This window comes from Lissotriton helveticus, chromosome 5_1, assembly GCF_964261635.1.
Source record: "Lissotriton helveticus chromosome 5_1, aLisHel1.1, whole genome shotgun sequence".
NCBI classification, from domain to species: domain Eukaryota; kingdom Metazoa; phylum Chordata; class Amphibia; order Caudata; family Salamandridae; genus Lissotriton; species Lissotriton helveticus.
Genome location: NC_136065.1, coordinates 443,320,515 through 443,338,108, shown reverse-complemented (window position 1 = coordinate 443,338,108; position 17,594 = coordinate 443,320,515). Strand labels below are relative to the sequence as shown.

General features: G+C 47.0%; 1 protein-coding gene across 1 annotated transcript in view; it reads left to right on the top strand.

Moving 5' to 3' along the window:
* Window positions 1-17,594, top strand: part of RHOBTB1 (Rho related BTB domain containing 1) — a 162,029-nt gene that overhangs the window by 58,751 nt on the left and 85,684 nt on the right. The window contains exons 2-3 of the mRNA XM_078642684.1: window positions 5,906-6,107; window positions 7,694-7,797. Of these exons, the coding sequence (XP_078498810.1) occupies window positions 5,916-6,107; window positions 7,694-7,797 (296 nt within the window). The 5' untranslated portion in view covers window positions 5,906-5,915. The remainder of the gene's footprint in view (window positions 1-5,905; window positions 6,108-7,693; window positions 7,798-17,594) is intronic.

Here is a 17,594-nt window from a genome sequence, read left to right as displayed (position 1 = left end):
ACAGTGCCTTAAGTCCATGTTGATGCAATACAGCACTATATAAACCTTGGTAACATCACCTAACATGCACTTTTAGATGACTAACCAGTATACTCAGTGCTTGAAATGGAAAAATAGAAGTGCAGATACCCTGTACCAGATTACCTGCTTGTTTCTGAGGTGCTGGTTCTCGCCAATTAAAAGTATTGCATTTCTCTTGAAGTGCTGGTACTCTCCCTCTCAAAATAAACAAGCATTTACAATGCAACGGTTTCGCCTTTGGAAAAGTTAGAGCTATTGGCATTGTAAATGACAAAATTTGTATTTATGTGTTGGTTTTGAAAACAGATAAATAAATGGATTGTCATTTACATTGCCAATAGCTTAATCTCTCGCAAAAGTGAGACCTATTGTACCCTACGGACGAGCTCAGCAGACAGCAATTACTACCACACACACACACCCAGAGCCACACACACACACCCAGAGCCACACACACACCCCCAGAGGCAGCAACACACACCCAGAGCCACACACACACACCCAGAGCCACACACCCAGAGCCACACACACACACACACCCAGAGCCACACACACACACACACACCCAGAGCCACACACACACACCCAGAGCCACACACACACACACCCAGAGCCACACACACACACACACACCCAGAGCCACACACACACACCCAGAGCCACACACACCCACTCAGGAGAGCAAGCACAGCGAGGGTGCAGGGAAGCAAGCACAGCGAAAGGGCAGGGAAGCAAGCACAGCGAGGGGGCAGGGAAGCAAGCACAGCGAGGGGGCAGGGAAGCAAGCACAGCGAGGGGGCAGGGAAGCAAGCACAGCGAGGGGGCAGGGAAGCAAGCACAGCGAGGGGGCAGGGAAGCAAGCACAGCCAGGGGGCAGCGAAGCTAGCACAGCCAGGGGGCAGGGAAGCAAGCACAGCCAGGGGGCAGGGAAGCAAGCACAGCCAGGGGGCAGGGAAGCAAGCACAGCCATGTTTCCAGTGCTTGGCTATTCTGAACAATTGGTATCCGGCCTGCCACTCAAACGAAAACAACTCCCAGAGTACCTTAAATAGCTAAATGAAACCACAGAAGTAGAAACATTATGTCCTGACTACACGAGAGAGGCTGCAATTGTAACTGCGAGGGACAAATACCACTGAACTGGGAAGAAGACGGCGTACAACTATAGTGGAGGAATAACAACCTCGTACACTACTGCATACCACTGTGCTTTGGATGTCCCATGCCTGCCATCCATGTTGCTTCATCCCACCTCCTTTCCTTCGGTCACTCGTTGCTTCTCCTCCTCATACCCAGACTGTGCTCCTTCCTTCCCCCAGCTGCACCTTCCTACTGTCACCAACGGCTTCTCCTCAATACCCCTTGTACTGCTCCCCCCCACCCAATTAGTGCCATCAGTGTTACTCCCCTAGAACAGAATGGCTAAAAAGCAGTAGTAAAGCCACTAGGTCTCAAGAGTGAAATATATTGGCTTTGCTAATGCTCGTGTTTGAGGTCTTGCCTGACAGCATAGCTGTCCCCAAGACCTACTGTTACCAATAACTTATTTATAAGCAGAATGGGCTTTACATCCACCCGAAAGTACACTGAATCATCACACATGAAATTCTCTATCCCACACATGCACTATTTACAGAAAGCAATCTTTTCTGGTATCAATTGACAACGCATCTGTCAGCAAGATGTACTGTTACAAATTCTTTAAAGTGGGATTTGGCGTCATCCAGTGGAGTAATACTCTCTGACCTCAAGCTAGTGCCTATTTGCTTTCTACCTTCCAGGAAATGCATGAGGGACAAGGGCATTTGAATTGTACACTCAATCATCGCGCTGCTTGTCACATTCAATTATTTATTTCCTATATGTATTCCATACAGAGAACAATCCTTTTTCCCAGCACTGGCAAGGCCAACACGACAGGATTTAATGTAATAAACAGCATTTGTGCATGCAGCACATGGAAATACATTTGTGAATGTGTGTGTTTACATAGATTGGCAAATTAAGTTGAGACTTACTGGTGTTGTCAATGCCTGTTTCGATCTGAGATTCCACAATTTCCCACAAACTGGGAACATGACACAGGTGAGGACATTTAACCTCGTCTCCAACACACCCTCGTATGAAAGCTATGAACATTGGAACATGCAGCTCGTACTGCAAACCATCTTTTTTTTACATTTTCAGCTCATTCTAAATATGAGATTAACATTTCAGTATTTTGATAAAGAATCAATTTGCTCCAAATTTAACATGTATACCTTGTGTCTGCATTAGAGCTCGTTCCAACATCCGCCAAAACTTACATCAACAATCATATACAGATACGGTTCCTAAAATAAGATAAATATTAATTACAGCGTACATGTCAGCAGAATGGGGACTTTATGGTCTACTCTAGATGCTGGGCATTCAAGGTATATAAATGCAGAGTTTTCGATGTACCTGTAAAAAGCAATGCACACCTAATTCTGCCAAATCTACATAGTTTAAAAGATCTCTATGTATGAAGAGGATCTGCGAGGTCAGTGTAAACTGAGGGATAGATCTGATCTCTTAAGGTAGGAGCTAGTGAGATCTGTCACCTGATACATGGCTATGCTGCTCAAGATCTGTAAGTGGAAGTCACTTCAAGAAATAAACAAGTGTCCCGTGTGCAGTTTGCTGCTCGCTTCTCATGTGTCACCCTCAGGCAGTACGAGACGACAGGAGGTCACCCTCAGGCAGTACGAGACGACAGGAGGAAAGCCGTACCAGGAAGAGAGCTCGTAAGGGGCTAGGTGGGAACCAGAAAAGGACAACGTTTGTTCGAAGGGCCTGGACTGCAACATACTAACAGCAGCAGAATACAACCCCCTCCGACAGGAGAATGAAGCAACAGGGCCAGTCGACACACAGAAACTGCAAAACAGAACCCAAGTGACACAACAGGACCAGCACTGTGCCATAGCAAAACGTGCTGTGCCAGAAAATCATAAGAGTGTCAGGCCAAAACCACCCCAGTACCTGAAAAGGACCAAAAGTACCCAAAGAATAATTCAGATTTCTCAAAAATTCAATACGACAGTGCCTATAATAACTTGTACCATAACAGTGTCTGACGGAACCCTGCCGTGTCTGAGTATATCTGTAATAGTGCCAGAAACAACTACACCACCAAAACAAAACCAGAGACAATGCATAAGCAACTACGATCTCATCAGTGGCAAAAGAGAACCGCCAACGGACCAGAACCGTTTGCAAGCAAAAAGATTGGCTTTCTGGATAAGAAAGTAAAGTAAGCAATAGGCAAAGAGAAGGGACTGCTAGCTGCACATATAAAAAGCAAGCTGCTGCTGTGTATAGAACCACCGGTGGCTGGGGAGCCCAGCCTGCTTTCAGCAAGTAAACACTCCGTTCAGCGTCGTCAGTGTGACAAAGTTCCCAGAGAAAATAACAACAATGCTGCGTGCTTAGTTTCACAAGCACTGAGTGCTGGGGCAGACTGACCTGGTGGTGACAATTACGGCTGGCATGGCTGCAGAAATCCTTCGGGGCGCCCCGTGCCCTCTGCAGCTCGCCTCCTGCTCTGTCTCTCCCGGGCAAGGCTCGGACTCCTCACCGTGCTGGGTGCAGTGCCGACGCCGTTACGAGCTCTGCAGAGGGGGAGGCTCCGGCTGTGAATCAGAGGAGCAGCCGTCACTCCCCTCCATCAACCCTGCTCTGTCCTCTCACAACATGGCGGGCACTGATTTCACCGTGCACAAGACGCAACAAGTGTCTCTGGGCTATCAACCACCTGCAACTGAAAAGGACTAGATGTTGATCAGCCATTTACTTGCCTGATCAACAGAGTTTAAATCCGGCGCCAGGTGCCTTGGTCAAAACTCTTGTGCGTCAAATTCAATCAACACCTTGTTTCTTAATATTATAATGGCCCGGACGGCGGGAGGGGGCGGGAGAGGACACGGACGGCGGGAGGGGGCGGGAGAAGACACGGACGGCGGGAGGGGGCGGGAGAAGACACGGACGGCGGGAGGGGGCGGGAGAAGACACGGACGGCGGGAGGGGGCGGGAGGGGGTGGGAGGGGGCGGGAGGGGGCGGGAGAAGACACGGACGGCGGGAGGGGGCGGGAGGGGGCGGGAGAAGACCCGGACGGCGGGAGGGGGCGGGAGAAGACACGGACGGCGGGAGGGGGCGGGAGAGGACACGGACGGCGGGAAACGTGCACAGGACAGCGAGGGGGGCGGAAAGGCACACGGAGGGGGCGGGAATGGACAGCGCATCTGAATTCACTTTCAGTGAAAGGGGAGGGAACGGGAAAAAACGTAACTCCGCCCTGGGAATAAATCTCGGGAACGCCCCCGAATCTGGTCCGGCCTTGACGGACAGATCCGGCACTCAATGGCTAGCCTCCATTTATGGAGCTAGCCAATGAGAGCCGGGGGACGTTCCCGAAGTGCTTATTGTCGACATAGGATTTCACCTGCGCTGAAGAGCTGCGCAGAGCGCAGCCTTCGGCAGGCGAAACCCAAAAAGTGCCAGTACTCCAGACAGTACCGACCCATTTAAAGCACTGATGTATACGCCTGCTTTGGTTGACTCTTGCTCTTTGGTTGCATTAAGAGTGTATATTTTGATAGAGCTCATGTTTTTAAGGCAAGTCTTCGACCCCTACCTGCAGCTTGATTTGTGAGTTAAAAAACTACATACTAGAAGGGTTTTGCTTGTTCTATTCCTGCTAGAATGACTAGCCGCATAGCTGTGCGGCAATGTTTGACTCAGTTCTTGCTTAGTTACACAAATTCAAATAAAAGGTGGAAACAAGAGCCTGCACTTGAAAATGTGTAGATTGGTTCAGTGTGGGCAGGGACATCTTAAGGATGTTGGAGGCCCAGGGCCAAACGTATTTTGGGTCCCCTGTTTAGAACAGCCTTGAACTTAGGATCCAGTTTCAGCTCTTTCATGCCCTCTTTCGTCAGCTCACTGACAGTGCAGTTGCACACTGCTCAAATTCTAAATGTGTTCACATCTAATATTTAGGAACAGTGACCTGTGTTTTCAATATTGTAACACTGCAGAACTCATTAATATTACTGCAAATAATCTCTGTGACATATAAATATGTAGGGTCCTGTTTTGATTTTAAGGAATGAAACATAAACGCAACTTTTCAATGCAAAATGTCTATAATAGACTCACACGCCACCCACTTTCAAATAAATTAAAGGGAAACGGTATTTAAAATAATCTGTTTAAGAATTATTCAAGGTCACCAGGGCACGACTCTTTGCAGAACAGAGCCGGCTCTATCAGGGGGGCCCCTGGGTCAGAGCCCACTTTGCCCACGCCTTAAAACGTCTCTGAGTGTGGGACTGTTTTTTTATTCTGTGATCTCCTTTTGACCTGCGCACAAAGATCTGTTGACTGTCAGCTATTATGGCTCACTAATATAAAGTTAGAAGAAAACAGTTTCCACTGTTTTGCTTTAACCTTGCCTCTTAGCTGGTGCTTGTTTTTGGAACAATCAGCTTTAGCAATATCCAGACCAGCGCGGGTTTATGCCAGGGGAAACCTGCAAGTGATCTGGCTCTAGAGGTCCTGGTGTGAGGGGAGCGGTCTATTTGATGGCAGCAGTCATCCTGACAGTAGCCAGATTTGACCTTCTCGAACAGGTTTATGTTTAGAGCAAACAGTAGGAAGCGATGTTTACTAGGTCATAATGTTCTCAGTCAAAACAAAGCACTTGTTTTTGTGCTGGAGTACAAAAGAGCTTCTCAGCCTCTGTCCACTCGTCTATTATCAAATGCTGTTCGGTGGAGGCTGCTCCATTTAGGGCCTCGCGCAATGGAGAGGCGACGCTTTTAAGGCGAGGGGAATAAATCCGCTTTTCTCTTGTTGTAGGTTCCTATAGATGGACACGGACATGGACTACGAAAGACCTAATGTCGAAACCATCAAGTGTGTGGTTGTGGGGGACAATGCCGTGGGGAAGACGCGCCTTATTTGTGCGAGGGCATGTAATACCACCTTGACCCAGTACCAGCTGCTGTCGACGCATGTACCCACCGTCTGGGCCATCGACCAGTACCGCGTCTGCCAAGAGGTATGGTTTCTCGCATTTATAATGAATCTCATTAGATACTGTTTCCTAGAAAGTGTCTTATGCAGTGTCCTTAAGGATTGCATCAGGGAACATGCACAATTACATTCTCTGTTTGCCACATTGAGTTAGATCACTTTTTGTGTATCCAAGTTAGAGTTGGCATTGTTCCATGCACTTATACCTTGGGTGGAATTCCTTTTCTTCAAGGACTGAGACCAGTGATTGACTTGTTTGTCATCACTGTAGAAAGAAGGTCCCCCAGTTAGCAAGTGAGCTATTATGAGTAGTCTTCTATGTCATATTCCAACTTATCCCATCGTTTAACTTATTAATGCATGATAAGAACATTTCTACCCCATAACCAAGTAGCCAATGATCTAAAAGAAGAAAACCATAACTGCATATTTTGTGGACTAGGTAGGATGGACCAAATGTGTGAAATAATAGAATAAACAATTATGATGGAAAATGTTGTAGTGGTTCGTGCCTGTTTTAGGGAAAACACAACCTCAGCTGTGTAAGGTATTGGTGCCCGGCAGACCTGCCTGGTATCTGTGAAGCAGAGTAACAACAAGCGTCCTCTCAGAAGAGTTGAGTTTGACGTTTGGGAAAGATCTGACCAGACAGAAGTTACAGGTCTTCATTATTCGTGTCCTACATTTAAAAAAACAGAAATGGAATCAGCTACTGAATTTAGGCAGTTAATGCAAGTGCTCTGCGGGGTCACAAATACTCTTTCAAGTCTATAGATCAATGAGATTGTTGGGAGTGTGGTTGTATTTAATTATAGGTATTTGTAGGTTAATTTATAGGTATTTGTGGAGCACGAACCTAGTTTCTGAGGTGTAGAGCGCTGAATGTGTGGGATAATCTAAAATACGCCCAGTGGTTAATTTGTAAATAACATAATAGCCAAGGGGTTCGTCAGGAGGCCACTGCAGCTTACACCACACATTGCCCTGTCAGCTGCCAATGATAGTAGGAACATAACTACTAACCATTGCACTCCTACAAGTGTGACAATTTGGGATATTCCAGGACCCCTTATGGTTATCTCTAAATTAGCCAGACAGCACCACGTGGGACAGACTGCCGCAAGCGCTGGTGTTGAAAATAAAGTGCCGGAAACCACCGGCTCAAGTTAAGCACTGAAAATACTGCGCAATGGATGGTGCGCCAGAGAGCCAGCCCAATGTTTATTGAAGTATTTCTTGCAAAAATATATTCTTAAAAATCTGAATAATTTCAAGCATGAAATTGACTAAGGTTCTATTGGCACCGTGCATTAATTAAACAAGAGTTGATATATACTAGTGATAAATTAGGTTGCAGAGGACTGATATATGGGAAGGTGTGTAAGTAATACTGCGTTTCATGAAAATCTCTTCTTTGGTCCTGGTAGCGTACTCATTGTCCGGCTGCTTTTTTGTGATGTGCGGAGAGTATGCTGTTCAGAAGCCAACGGGAAACAAATAATGTTTGTTTTGGTTAATAATTTATCCACTTATGTTTTCACAATGAAACTGAGTGGCAGTGGAAATTGACCTAAATGACCAGCATTAATTTACTGCATGCATTTTTTGTAGGTCCTTGAGCGCTCACGGGATGTTGTCGATGAAGTGAGCGTTTCTCTTCGACTGTGGGATACATTTGGTGACCACCACAAGGACAGGCGCTTTGCGTATGGAAGGTGAGTGCAAAGGAACACTGTCTGTGAAAACAATATTTTCCAATTGTTTTACACTGTCTGTGAAAACAATATTTTCCAATTGTTTTCCATGAGCCATAGTTGAAGAGAAGGACATGCCAGGAAGTGCAGAGCTTGACTTGCTAGGGGTCATTGTATGGTTGCTGTTCAGTGCTTCATTAAGTTCTGACATGGCTGGTGAATTATAGTTTAGAGTGCTTCCTGATCTGGTCACTTGGATGATGGAGATTCCTGCTCTGACATGGCTGATTGAGTGAGTCCCGCTGAATACTTGCTGATGAGGTAAAACGACTTGTGGAGTAATTCCTGCTCAGTTCTTCATAATAAGTGGAAATGGCTGATGGAGTAATTACTGCTCAGTACTTCATAATGAGGTAACATGCTGATGGAGTAATTACTGTTCAGTACTTCATAATGAGGTAACATGCTGATGGAGTAATTACTGCTCAGTACTTCATAATGAGGTAACATGCTGATGGAGTACTTACTGCTCAGTACTTCATAATGAGGTAACATGCTGATGGAGTAATTACTGCTCAGTACTTCATAATGAGGTAACATGCTGATGGAGTAATTACTGCTCAGTACTTCATAATGAAGTAACATGGGTGATGGAGTAATTTACTGCTCAGTACTTCAAGGCTGATGGAGTGCATTCTGCCGAGATATTTCTTGATTAAGTAGCATGGATGATGGAGTGCTTGTTGCTCAGGATGGCCAGATAAGATAACATGGCTGACAAAATGATTGCTGCTTAATAGACCTTGATGAGATAACGTGGCTGATTGAGTGATTACTTCTCAGTACTGCGCGGAGATAATGTGGCTGATGGAGTGAATAGTGGGGGCGACATGCCTTATGGGCCGGCTTCTGCTCCATACTTCTTCATGCAGACCTATGCCAAATGGGAAGATCTTGTTCAATAATATTAATGTTTACATCAGTCAGTAAGGTCAAATGTGCTCTTCTGATCATTTGCTTTTTGCTGTACTAAACTTCAGGCAAACATAAGCTCCGATTGACATTGTCAATATTATCCTATTTTGAGAAATTATCAAGAAAACGTGTGCCATAGAGAACCCCTTTTGTCAGGATTGTGGAAATCATAGCCTTGAAAGAATTTGCCAGGTATCTCTCCAAATGAAGATGTAACCCCCAGAGTATGGGTCTATTTGTGCTTCTGACCACACATAAAGAATAGAATAATGGCTGGACAATTTTCCAATTGTCCTATGTTCATGCATATCATTTGAAAATTCCTACTTGCGCTACACTAGACGTTGCACGCCTACTCTCTGTAAAGCAGGAAATGCATGTGAAAATCTACATCGGTCCTTGACCAATGCATGCCAGAAGTCTAATTTCATAAGAAGACGTAGTGCTTTATTATGGAGATCTCTACGATAGCCATGTTCTTCATACCCCCTTCTTATGCTACTTCCCTGTGTCCCTATGCGTATTCCAAGTATCTGAATCGGCGAGGGTGAAACTGTTCTCCAAAACGCAAACATTGTGAATTTCGGAGTTTTATTTATTTTACCCGAGTACACAGATTTGTGTTTTAAAAACATGAAATGAACTCAAGAGGCACACTAGAGAAAAGTGTGGATTCTGTTTATTTATTATTTAGGATTCTGTTTATTTATTATTTATTTAAAGGTTTTATATAGCTCTGGCTAGACCCGGAGGTATCAGAGCGCTTTACATGAGTATCAGACATTAATTGCAGGTTACATCTTTACAAAGGTTACACAGTTTTTAGAGCATGGCAACATAGTGACAAGTAAGGTTGAGGAGACAAACAAAAAGGAACATATAGGTAAGGGAAAAAGCAGGCAAGTGGAGATATTCCGGGGAGGGGGGTAGGAGCAGGGGAAGTAAACAGAGAATGGAGGAGGGAAAGAGGAAGGGAGGGTTAGAGACACGGCATGGCAAGAGGAGGGGAGGGTGACGGGGACACAAACCGATAGACGAGTCGAAGCTGCACCCAAAGTCCAGTAAGCTGTGATCCCAGGGGGAGTGGTATCATTTCCCCATCTCTGTTGCGAGAGGCTCCCTAAGCGCAGTGGACTCTCTCAGAGGGGTCTCTGGCTCTGCTCCCGGTAATTCTGCATTTATCCTGATCAAAAACGATTTCTGATCTACTGACGGGCATCCTGCCTCCATTTACATTGAGGGCCACTTACCTAGGGACCCTTCTTGGATATGAGGTTGACTACTCATGCTCCCATCAATGGGTCGATGCGTCAGTCACCAGGGAGCGGGCAGCTGCTTGATGTCTGTGAGCATTAATCGATGTTGGAGAACATGAAGTCCACCGGAAAGAGCCAATGATGGGTTAAAGACATGAGCCTCATCACACTAGTGGTTCTGTTCCTCAAAAGAGAAGAGGACCTGCACCCAGGCTGCTTGTGCCACCATAAACGGTCATGGGCCGCCTTCAAGTCCTTCAAAACGCCGCAGCACGGCTTGTACTCAGGCTCCCCAGGAGATCACCATCAATTCCTGCTCTTCAAGCCCTCCACTGGCTTCCTATGGAGGAGAGGATTGAGTTTAAAACCCTTTCCACATGTCATCGGATCTTGAATGGTAAAGCCCCTGTACCGCTTCAGAATCTGGTGTCCCACTACGAGCCTACCCGTAAGTTACGGTCGTCTCAGACCGGACTGCTGACGGTTCCCAGGGTTAGGAAGGCTCGTATGGGAGGGAGATCTTTTAGATTTCTCGCGCCCAAATGCTGGAATATCCTGCCTCCAGAACTACGTCTTGAACCTTCTGAAACCCTTTTCAGAAAAAAGCTCAAAACTCACCTTTTCAGCAGGTAACTTCTTATGGGCGGGAGGGCGGTCATTTCTCACTTACTACAGCGCGGGGACACGCCAGTGGCGTCACCAGGCGCTTTACAAATGCCCAAAATAGAAATAGAAATAAACGGCAAAGCATGTTTGAGATAGGGTAAAGTCACCAACGGCCATTCTGAATGGCTGGCTGCAGAAAATCGTAATGTCCAAAAAATGAGGAACTGTTCTTATTGATTGAAAGGGTGGACAGTCAGATTTGTTGAAACCCCATGGTTGTCAACAATCTGAAAGGTCACACATGTCTAAGGTATCTGAAAAGGCCCCAGAATGCCTTTTTGATAAGGGGCTCCAATTAAGTCATACATCTTTAAAATGCTGTCAGCCATATATAGGAATGAAAAACCTGGGACATGCTACTTTCAAACTTCCATTTAGAATACTGCCCTCCACTCCATTGGCTCTGCTAGAACATTATTATGCTTATCTGAACCTTGTCCTAAACCGTTTCTCATTAACCAGGGCATTTCGGACCTTCTGAAAACCTAGCAGTTTGAAACACTTCAACTTGACCCATCTCGGCCTCTCTGGCATTGTGCCTATCTGGAGCCCTAAGGCCACGCTGTGCCTCAAAAATCTCCAAAATATATTAATTTAAATATAGATGAGTACATTTTGGCCAGCCACTCATTCTGTGGTGTAGGTATTTTGGGAAATACTCTGTATTTATGAATCGCTTGAAATTTTAATTATCGCTTAAAATTAGATTTCTAAAAATACAGCCAAAAAAGCATGCCACGTTGTGAGCTAGATGACAAAGAATACATTTGTTACCCCAATATTTGTACCTATAAACATGTGAATCTATTATAAAAAATGATATGGGCAGGAAATACAATATGTATTTTGTTCCTTGCAATTTGCGAGTTTAATTCTGAAATAACTCTGTGTAAACCAGCCACTGTTGGTTCTTGAACCCAAGCCCCCCACGCTTCCGGTTACTGCCAGATGAGGTCAGCGTGCCACCCTGACAGACACAATATCCTGCAGCTCGTCCATTATCTGCGACATCAATGCCTTCTGAGAGGCCAGCGAGCGCGCGCACAAATGGAAGCCTCGTGTGCAGTTTGTAAAATCGATTCGGCGTTATTGACAAAACATTGAGCTATGTTTAGTCCCTAAACAGCACGCAGCATTGCGTCTCTTTATCTTCCGAAATTATGGGAAGAAGCTAATCCTTTTATTTATTAATGAGTCAAGTGAAAACCGATGCGGTAGCCTGCTCTCGGTTTTCTCATTGTAGAAACGACACGTGAGGTAAATCTGAAACAAATTGCGTTTGAATTGAAAGCTTAGGAAAAAAAGAAATGTTCCTGCTCAGTAAAGACACTGAATATGAATCATGGTTAAGATGTCGTTTCCAGTGGCGTAGAGCTGCTGTAGCTAATAGATTCTTGATTGTGTTAAATCGTATTATAGATTTGCATAATGTTGCTTCGGTCTCATTCTTTTTTAGATTAGAAAAAAGCCTCCTAAACGATGCCGGCCAAAAAATATTCTGTGGCAGGAGCTAGTTAGGCCACACGCTTGGATGCAAGACAATGGATTCCTTCATATTGTCAAGCTTATTCAAGACCAAAGAACAGCACCATCGACCAAGTGTTTCGGTTTGGAGTGATCTACTGGAAATATGTTAACATCAAGCAGGACCATCTATATGTCGCCTTTATTGATTTAAGGGTGGCTTTTGATGTAGTCCCGAGGGAAAATCGCGGGATGGTCCTTGATTCTCATGGCATTCCTCCTGACCTTCTGAGAACATTAAAGTTTTTGCACTCAGACACACACACACAGTTGAGGTGGGACTCTGGAGGGGCCCTTAGGCTCAGCATTCTGACAAACCGAGGGGTAAGTCTAGGCTGTGTGGCCCCAATGTCGTTTAGCTTGAGACATGATGCTCCTAAATCTTCAGGCGTAAACCTGCCAATACTCATGTTTGCCAACAACACGCTTCTTATATGTAGAATACCAGCTGGGCTCCAAATTTTGTAGGATAGATTTTCAAAATGTTGTGGCATAAGAGGCCTGGAGGTAAATCTCTCCAAATCAAAATTTCGGTCATTAAATCCCCATCGGCCCGTCAAGAGTACTATGACCCTGGAAGGGGTGCCCCTTGAACAGGTTAGACAATTCTATTTCTTAGGTGTGAGATTGGCAAACCCCCAGGTTGAGAAAAGTGAGAGGATCCTACACCAAATGGCTTCTGCCATACTTAGGGAATATAGGACCTCCTCAAGTGGCACTATAAACCCTGCTGTTGAAGTGTATATGGCTACAGCTGTTGCAAGGGCAATGTATACGGCTGAACTTTGGGGCAATGTAGATGTAACTTCACTCGCACAGATTGAGGATAAGTTTATCAGACTTTTTTTAATCTTCCCCAAAGTATTCCTCTCATACCCCTTCATCTTGATCTTCCATTAAAGCTAATTGATCACGTCGCCCAATTAAAGCCCTTGTATGGGATCCGTCTGTGGTCCTCCGAGGAATTGGCGGCCTACAGGGAGTCTCTGGAGAAACTAATTAATATTGACAAAATGTCCGCACCCCATGGCTAAGAAAAATTAAACAAGTTTCATTAGCTATCAAGTAGGAGTATGTGTGGACATATTCATCTATATTAGCAAAATACATTATAGTTAACTGAAAACAATTCTATTGGGACTATCAACAATAAATCAGGGAATTTTGAAGCGCGCTACTCACCCATGAGGGTCCCAAGGCACTGGGGGGGGAGCAGCTCTGGTCAGTCAAAGAGCCAGGTCTTGAGGGTCTTCCTGAACATGTCCGGAGGGGTGGGGGGGCACTTCTGATGTCAATCGGGAGCTCGTTCCAGGTCTTTGCTGCGATGTAGGAGAAGGTTCTTCCACCTGTTCTTGCTCTGCATATGCTCAGTGCTCAGGGGTACGGCAAGGTCACCTGAACAAAGGTTTCTCTTGGGTACATGGAAGGAGATTCTATCATTGAGGTATTGGGGTCCGGTGTTGTGGAGGCTTTTTAGGCGTGGATGAGTATCTTGAAACTTACTCTCTTCTCGACGGGCAGCCAGTGTAGCTTTCGCAGGTGTTGGGTGATGTGTTCATGTCGAGGGATGCCGAGGATGACTCTGGCTGTGGTGTTCTGTACGTTCTGGAGTTTGCGGAGTAGAGACTTGTTGACCCCGGCGTTGCGGGCGTTTCTGTTGTTGAGTCTACTGGTTATGAGTGTGTGGGTGACGGTCTTTCTTGATTCAGTGGGGATCATTGAAGGTCTTCCGGAGGATGCAGAGGGTGTTGAAACAGGTTGAGGCGACGGCGTTGATCTGTCGGGTCATGGAGAGGGTGGAGCCGAGTACGATGCTGAGGTTCTGGGCATGGTACGTGGGGGGCTGCCGAGGGCGGTGGGCCACCAGGTTTTATCCAATGCTCTGGGGGAGGGTCCAAGGACGAGGACCTCTGTCTTCTCTGAGCTGAGCTTCAGGCAGCTGCTGCTCATCTAGGATGCAACATCCTTAATTCCTTCCTGGAAGCTGAGTCTGGTGGTGATGGGGTCTTTGGTGAGGGAGAGGATGAGCTGAGTGTCATCAGCGTAGGATACTATGCTGAGTCCATGCTGTCTGACGATGGCGACGAGGGGGGCCATGTAAATGTTGAAGAGTGTCAGGCTGATCGATGATCCTTGGGGTACTCCAAGTTGATCTCTGGGGTTTTGGGGAGGAAGGGTGGAAGTATGATTCTTTGGGTTCTGCCGGTGAGGAAGGAGCAGAGCCAGTTGAGGGCAGTTCCCTGTATGCCGGCGTCGTGGAGTCTGGCGGTGAGTGTGTGGTGGGAGATGGTGTTAAAGGCTGTAGAGAGGTTGAGTAGTATCAGAGGCCTTGGTCGAGGAGAGTGCAGATTTTGCCTGTAGCGGCGAGTAGAGAAGTCTCGGTGCTGTGGTTGTGGCAGAATCCGGATTGGGAGGGGTCGAGGATGGAGTATTCTTCAATGAATTTCGTTAGTTGGGCGTTGACGGTCTTCCCGGTGACTTTGGCCGCAAAGGGGAGAAGGGAGTTGGGTCGGTAGTTCTTGAGGTCCGTAGGATTTGCTGAGGGCTTCTTCAGTAGGGGCTTGACTTCTGCGCATTTCCAGTCATCGTGAAAGTGCCGGTTTCGAAGGTGGTATTGATGGTGCGTCGTAATTCTGTTGCGATGGCAGCAGCAGATCTGTGGAAGATGTACGTGGGGCAGGGGTCCGTGGGGGCTCCTGGGTGGATGCCTTTCATGGTCGATGTTGTGTCTTCGGTGGTGACAGGGGTCCAAGAGGAGATGGTGGGCTGGCTGGTGATGCTGGAGGAGGGAGTGGGTTCTGAGTCTGGTGTCTGTTCGTTGAAGTTGTCATAGAGGGCTGGATTTTCAGGTGAAAGTAGGAGCAAGCTTGTGGCAGAGGTCCTGGTAGGAGGTGTTGTGTGTGGTTTCGCTAGGGGATTTGGTGAATTCCTGGATGATGCTGAAAAGTTCCTTTGAGTTGCTGGAGTTGGCGAGGATCTTTGCCTGGATGAAGGTACTTTTGGTGGTTCTGATGAGATGGTGGTATTCTGTCATGGAGTTCTTGTATGTGGCGAGGTCCTCCAAGGATTTGCTGTTTCTCCAGTTCTTTTTGAGCCGTCTGCAGGTGTGTCTGGATTCTTGGAGGTCGTCGGTGAACCATGTGGCCTTTCTGGGGCGCTGTCTATCGGGGTTGTAGAGGAGTGCAAGTTCATCTGCGCAGTTGGTGATCCATTTGTGGAGTTTTTTGGCTGAGAGGTTGGCGTCGGTCGTGGTGGCGAGGGCATCGTGGTTGAGGGTGGAGTTGAGCTGCTCCTCAGTGACCTTGCTCCAGTTCCTTCGTTGAGGGCGGGGTGCCGATTTGGGGGTGGCAGGGTGACGGTTTAAGGGTGGTGGGTATGTTGATGTGAAAGTATACACATTGGTGGTCGTCCAGGGGGTTATGTGGTGTGGCTGAAGTGTATGTTATTGCCTCTTGCAAAGATGGGGTAGAGGGTGTGTCCTGCCTTGTGGGTGGGGTTGGTGATGAGTCGTTTCAGTCCGAGGTTGGCGAGGATTTCCAGGAGGGTGGTGAAGTTGGGATCACTGAGATTGTCAAGGTGGAAGTATCTAGTCCAGTGAGGAGATGTCTTGGGGTGCGATGAGGTCAGTAATGGTGGTGGTGGTGAACGCGGTTCAAGGTCCGTGAGTTCTGTAGGCGAGGGTGCCATATAGGGTCGTTCTGGGGCTGGTCTGAATCTGGAAGTGGAGGTGGAGGTGTTCGGTGGTGGGTGGGCTGTTGCACGGGCTGGAGGTGATGAGTCGGAGGGACTTCTTGTGTGCGATGGCGAGTCCTCCTCCTGGGCAGTTGGGGTGGTACTTCCTCTGGATCTTGTATCCGTTGGGGATGGCGATATTCGGAGCAAAGGTGGAGTTGGTCCATGTTTCTGTGAAGGTGACATCTGGCGAGAGGGTGCCGAGGACGTCCCAGATCTCTACGGCATGTCTGTGCAGGGAGCGCACGTTGAGGAGGATGCACCTCAGGGCTTCGGGGGTGCTGGCGTCCGGCATGGGGGGCGGCAGCCGTGGGGGTGCAGAGGGTAGTGAAGGTTTGGTGGCAGTGTAGGCAGGAGAACTGGCCATGGGTGGTGTTCGGTGTAGCGGGCTGGCAGTTGTTGTTCATTCCGGGGTTGAGTGCGAGGAGGGCAGCAGAGTTGTAGCGGTGGGTGGTCGGAGAACCAGGGTCCCTGCCGCAGGTTGCGGTCGGAGAGTGGGCGCAGACCAGCTTGCCTTTTGTGTGCCAGCGGCGCGTTCGCTGTGCTGCCGCCATTAAATAGGGAAGGGGGAGGGAACTGCAGCTGAGAGGCGGGAGTCAGCAGGTGGGAGGGGCTGTGGGGGCAGCAGCGGCAGGAAAGGGCGGCAAAGGGGCAGGTGGGACCCAGCAAGGTCACAAAAGGCAGCTTAACAACAAAAAATATGATTTACCAACCAGAAAAAAAGTACAGGCACAATTACAAATCCAGGCACACAAACGCTCACCAGGCAAAAAACGGGTGACGGGTCTCAAACACCTACTCACTAGGAGAGGTGATGGGGCAGCGGCACAACAGTGGAGCTGCTGGGGCAGGGGGGCAGAGTCCATCCTTTTCCATTCCTTTACACAAGAGCGGGAATTTCAATCTAAGCTAACCCCCTAAGACCCTAGTACAGTGTACTGAGTGTGCCCAGGGCTTGTAAATCCAAATGCTGCTGGTGGGCTTGGAGCACTGGTGGTGCCACCCACAGAAGCAGCCTTGTAAAATTTGTCTAAGGCCTGCCATCGCAGAGCCTGTGTGCAGTCTGGTACTGCCATGCTGACTGGGTAAGTGCACCCACTTGCTAGTCCCTAAACCTTCCCTTTTCTTCATATCAGACACCCATATGGTTGGCCCAAGAACAGGGTGCATTGTAAGTATAAGGTAGGACATGCCCTGGTGTGTATGGCATGTCCTAATAGTGAATTACAACCATTTTCGTTTTTCACTATTGAAAGGCTACCTGTTCTCCATAGGTCAGAATGGGCAGTTAGATTAGTACATCTTACAATCCTAACTGACTCAGTCAGTCAGTCAATTATCTTTATTCGATTATTAAAAATCATAAAAGAACGAGCATTATTACATAGCAACATTTCATCAGAACACGAATTAATACATAATTTTAACAGACAATCAATATTTAGAAACTCTAAAATCACAATGTACAAAATGAGTTATACGAAAATGTTAAGAATATAAGCATTTAAAATCAGTGAAATAAAAAAGGGAAATCAATATTCAGGAATAAGGTGCCTAGTTCTTGTGCGGTGCTTATTTATGCGTGCTCCTGCAACTAAAAAACTAGCAACATGAAAAGCTACTCTTACATTGGGAAGGAGTTGCAGGAACATCAAGGCTGGTTTT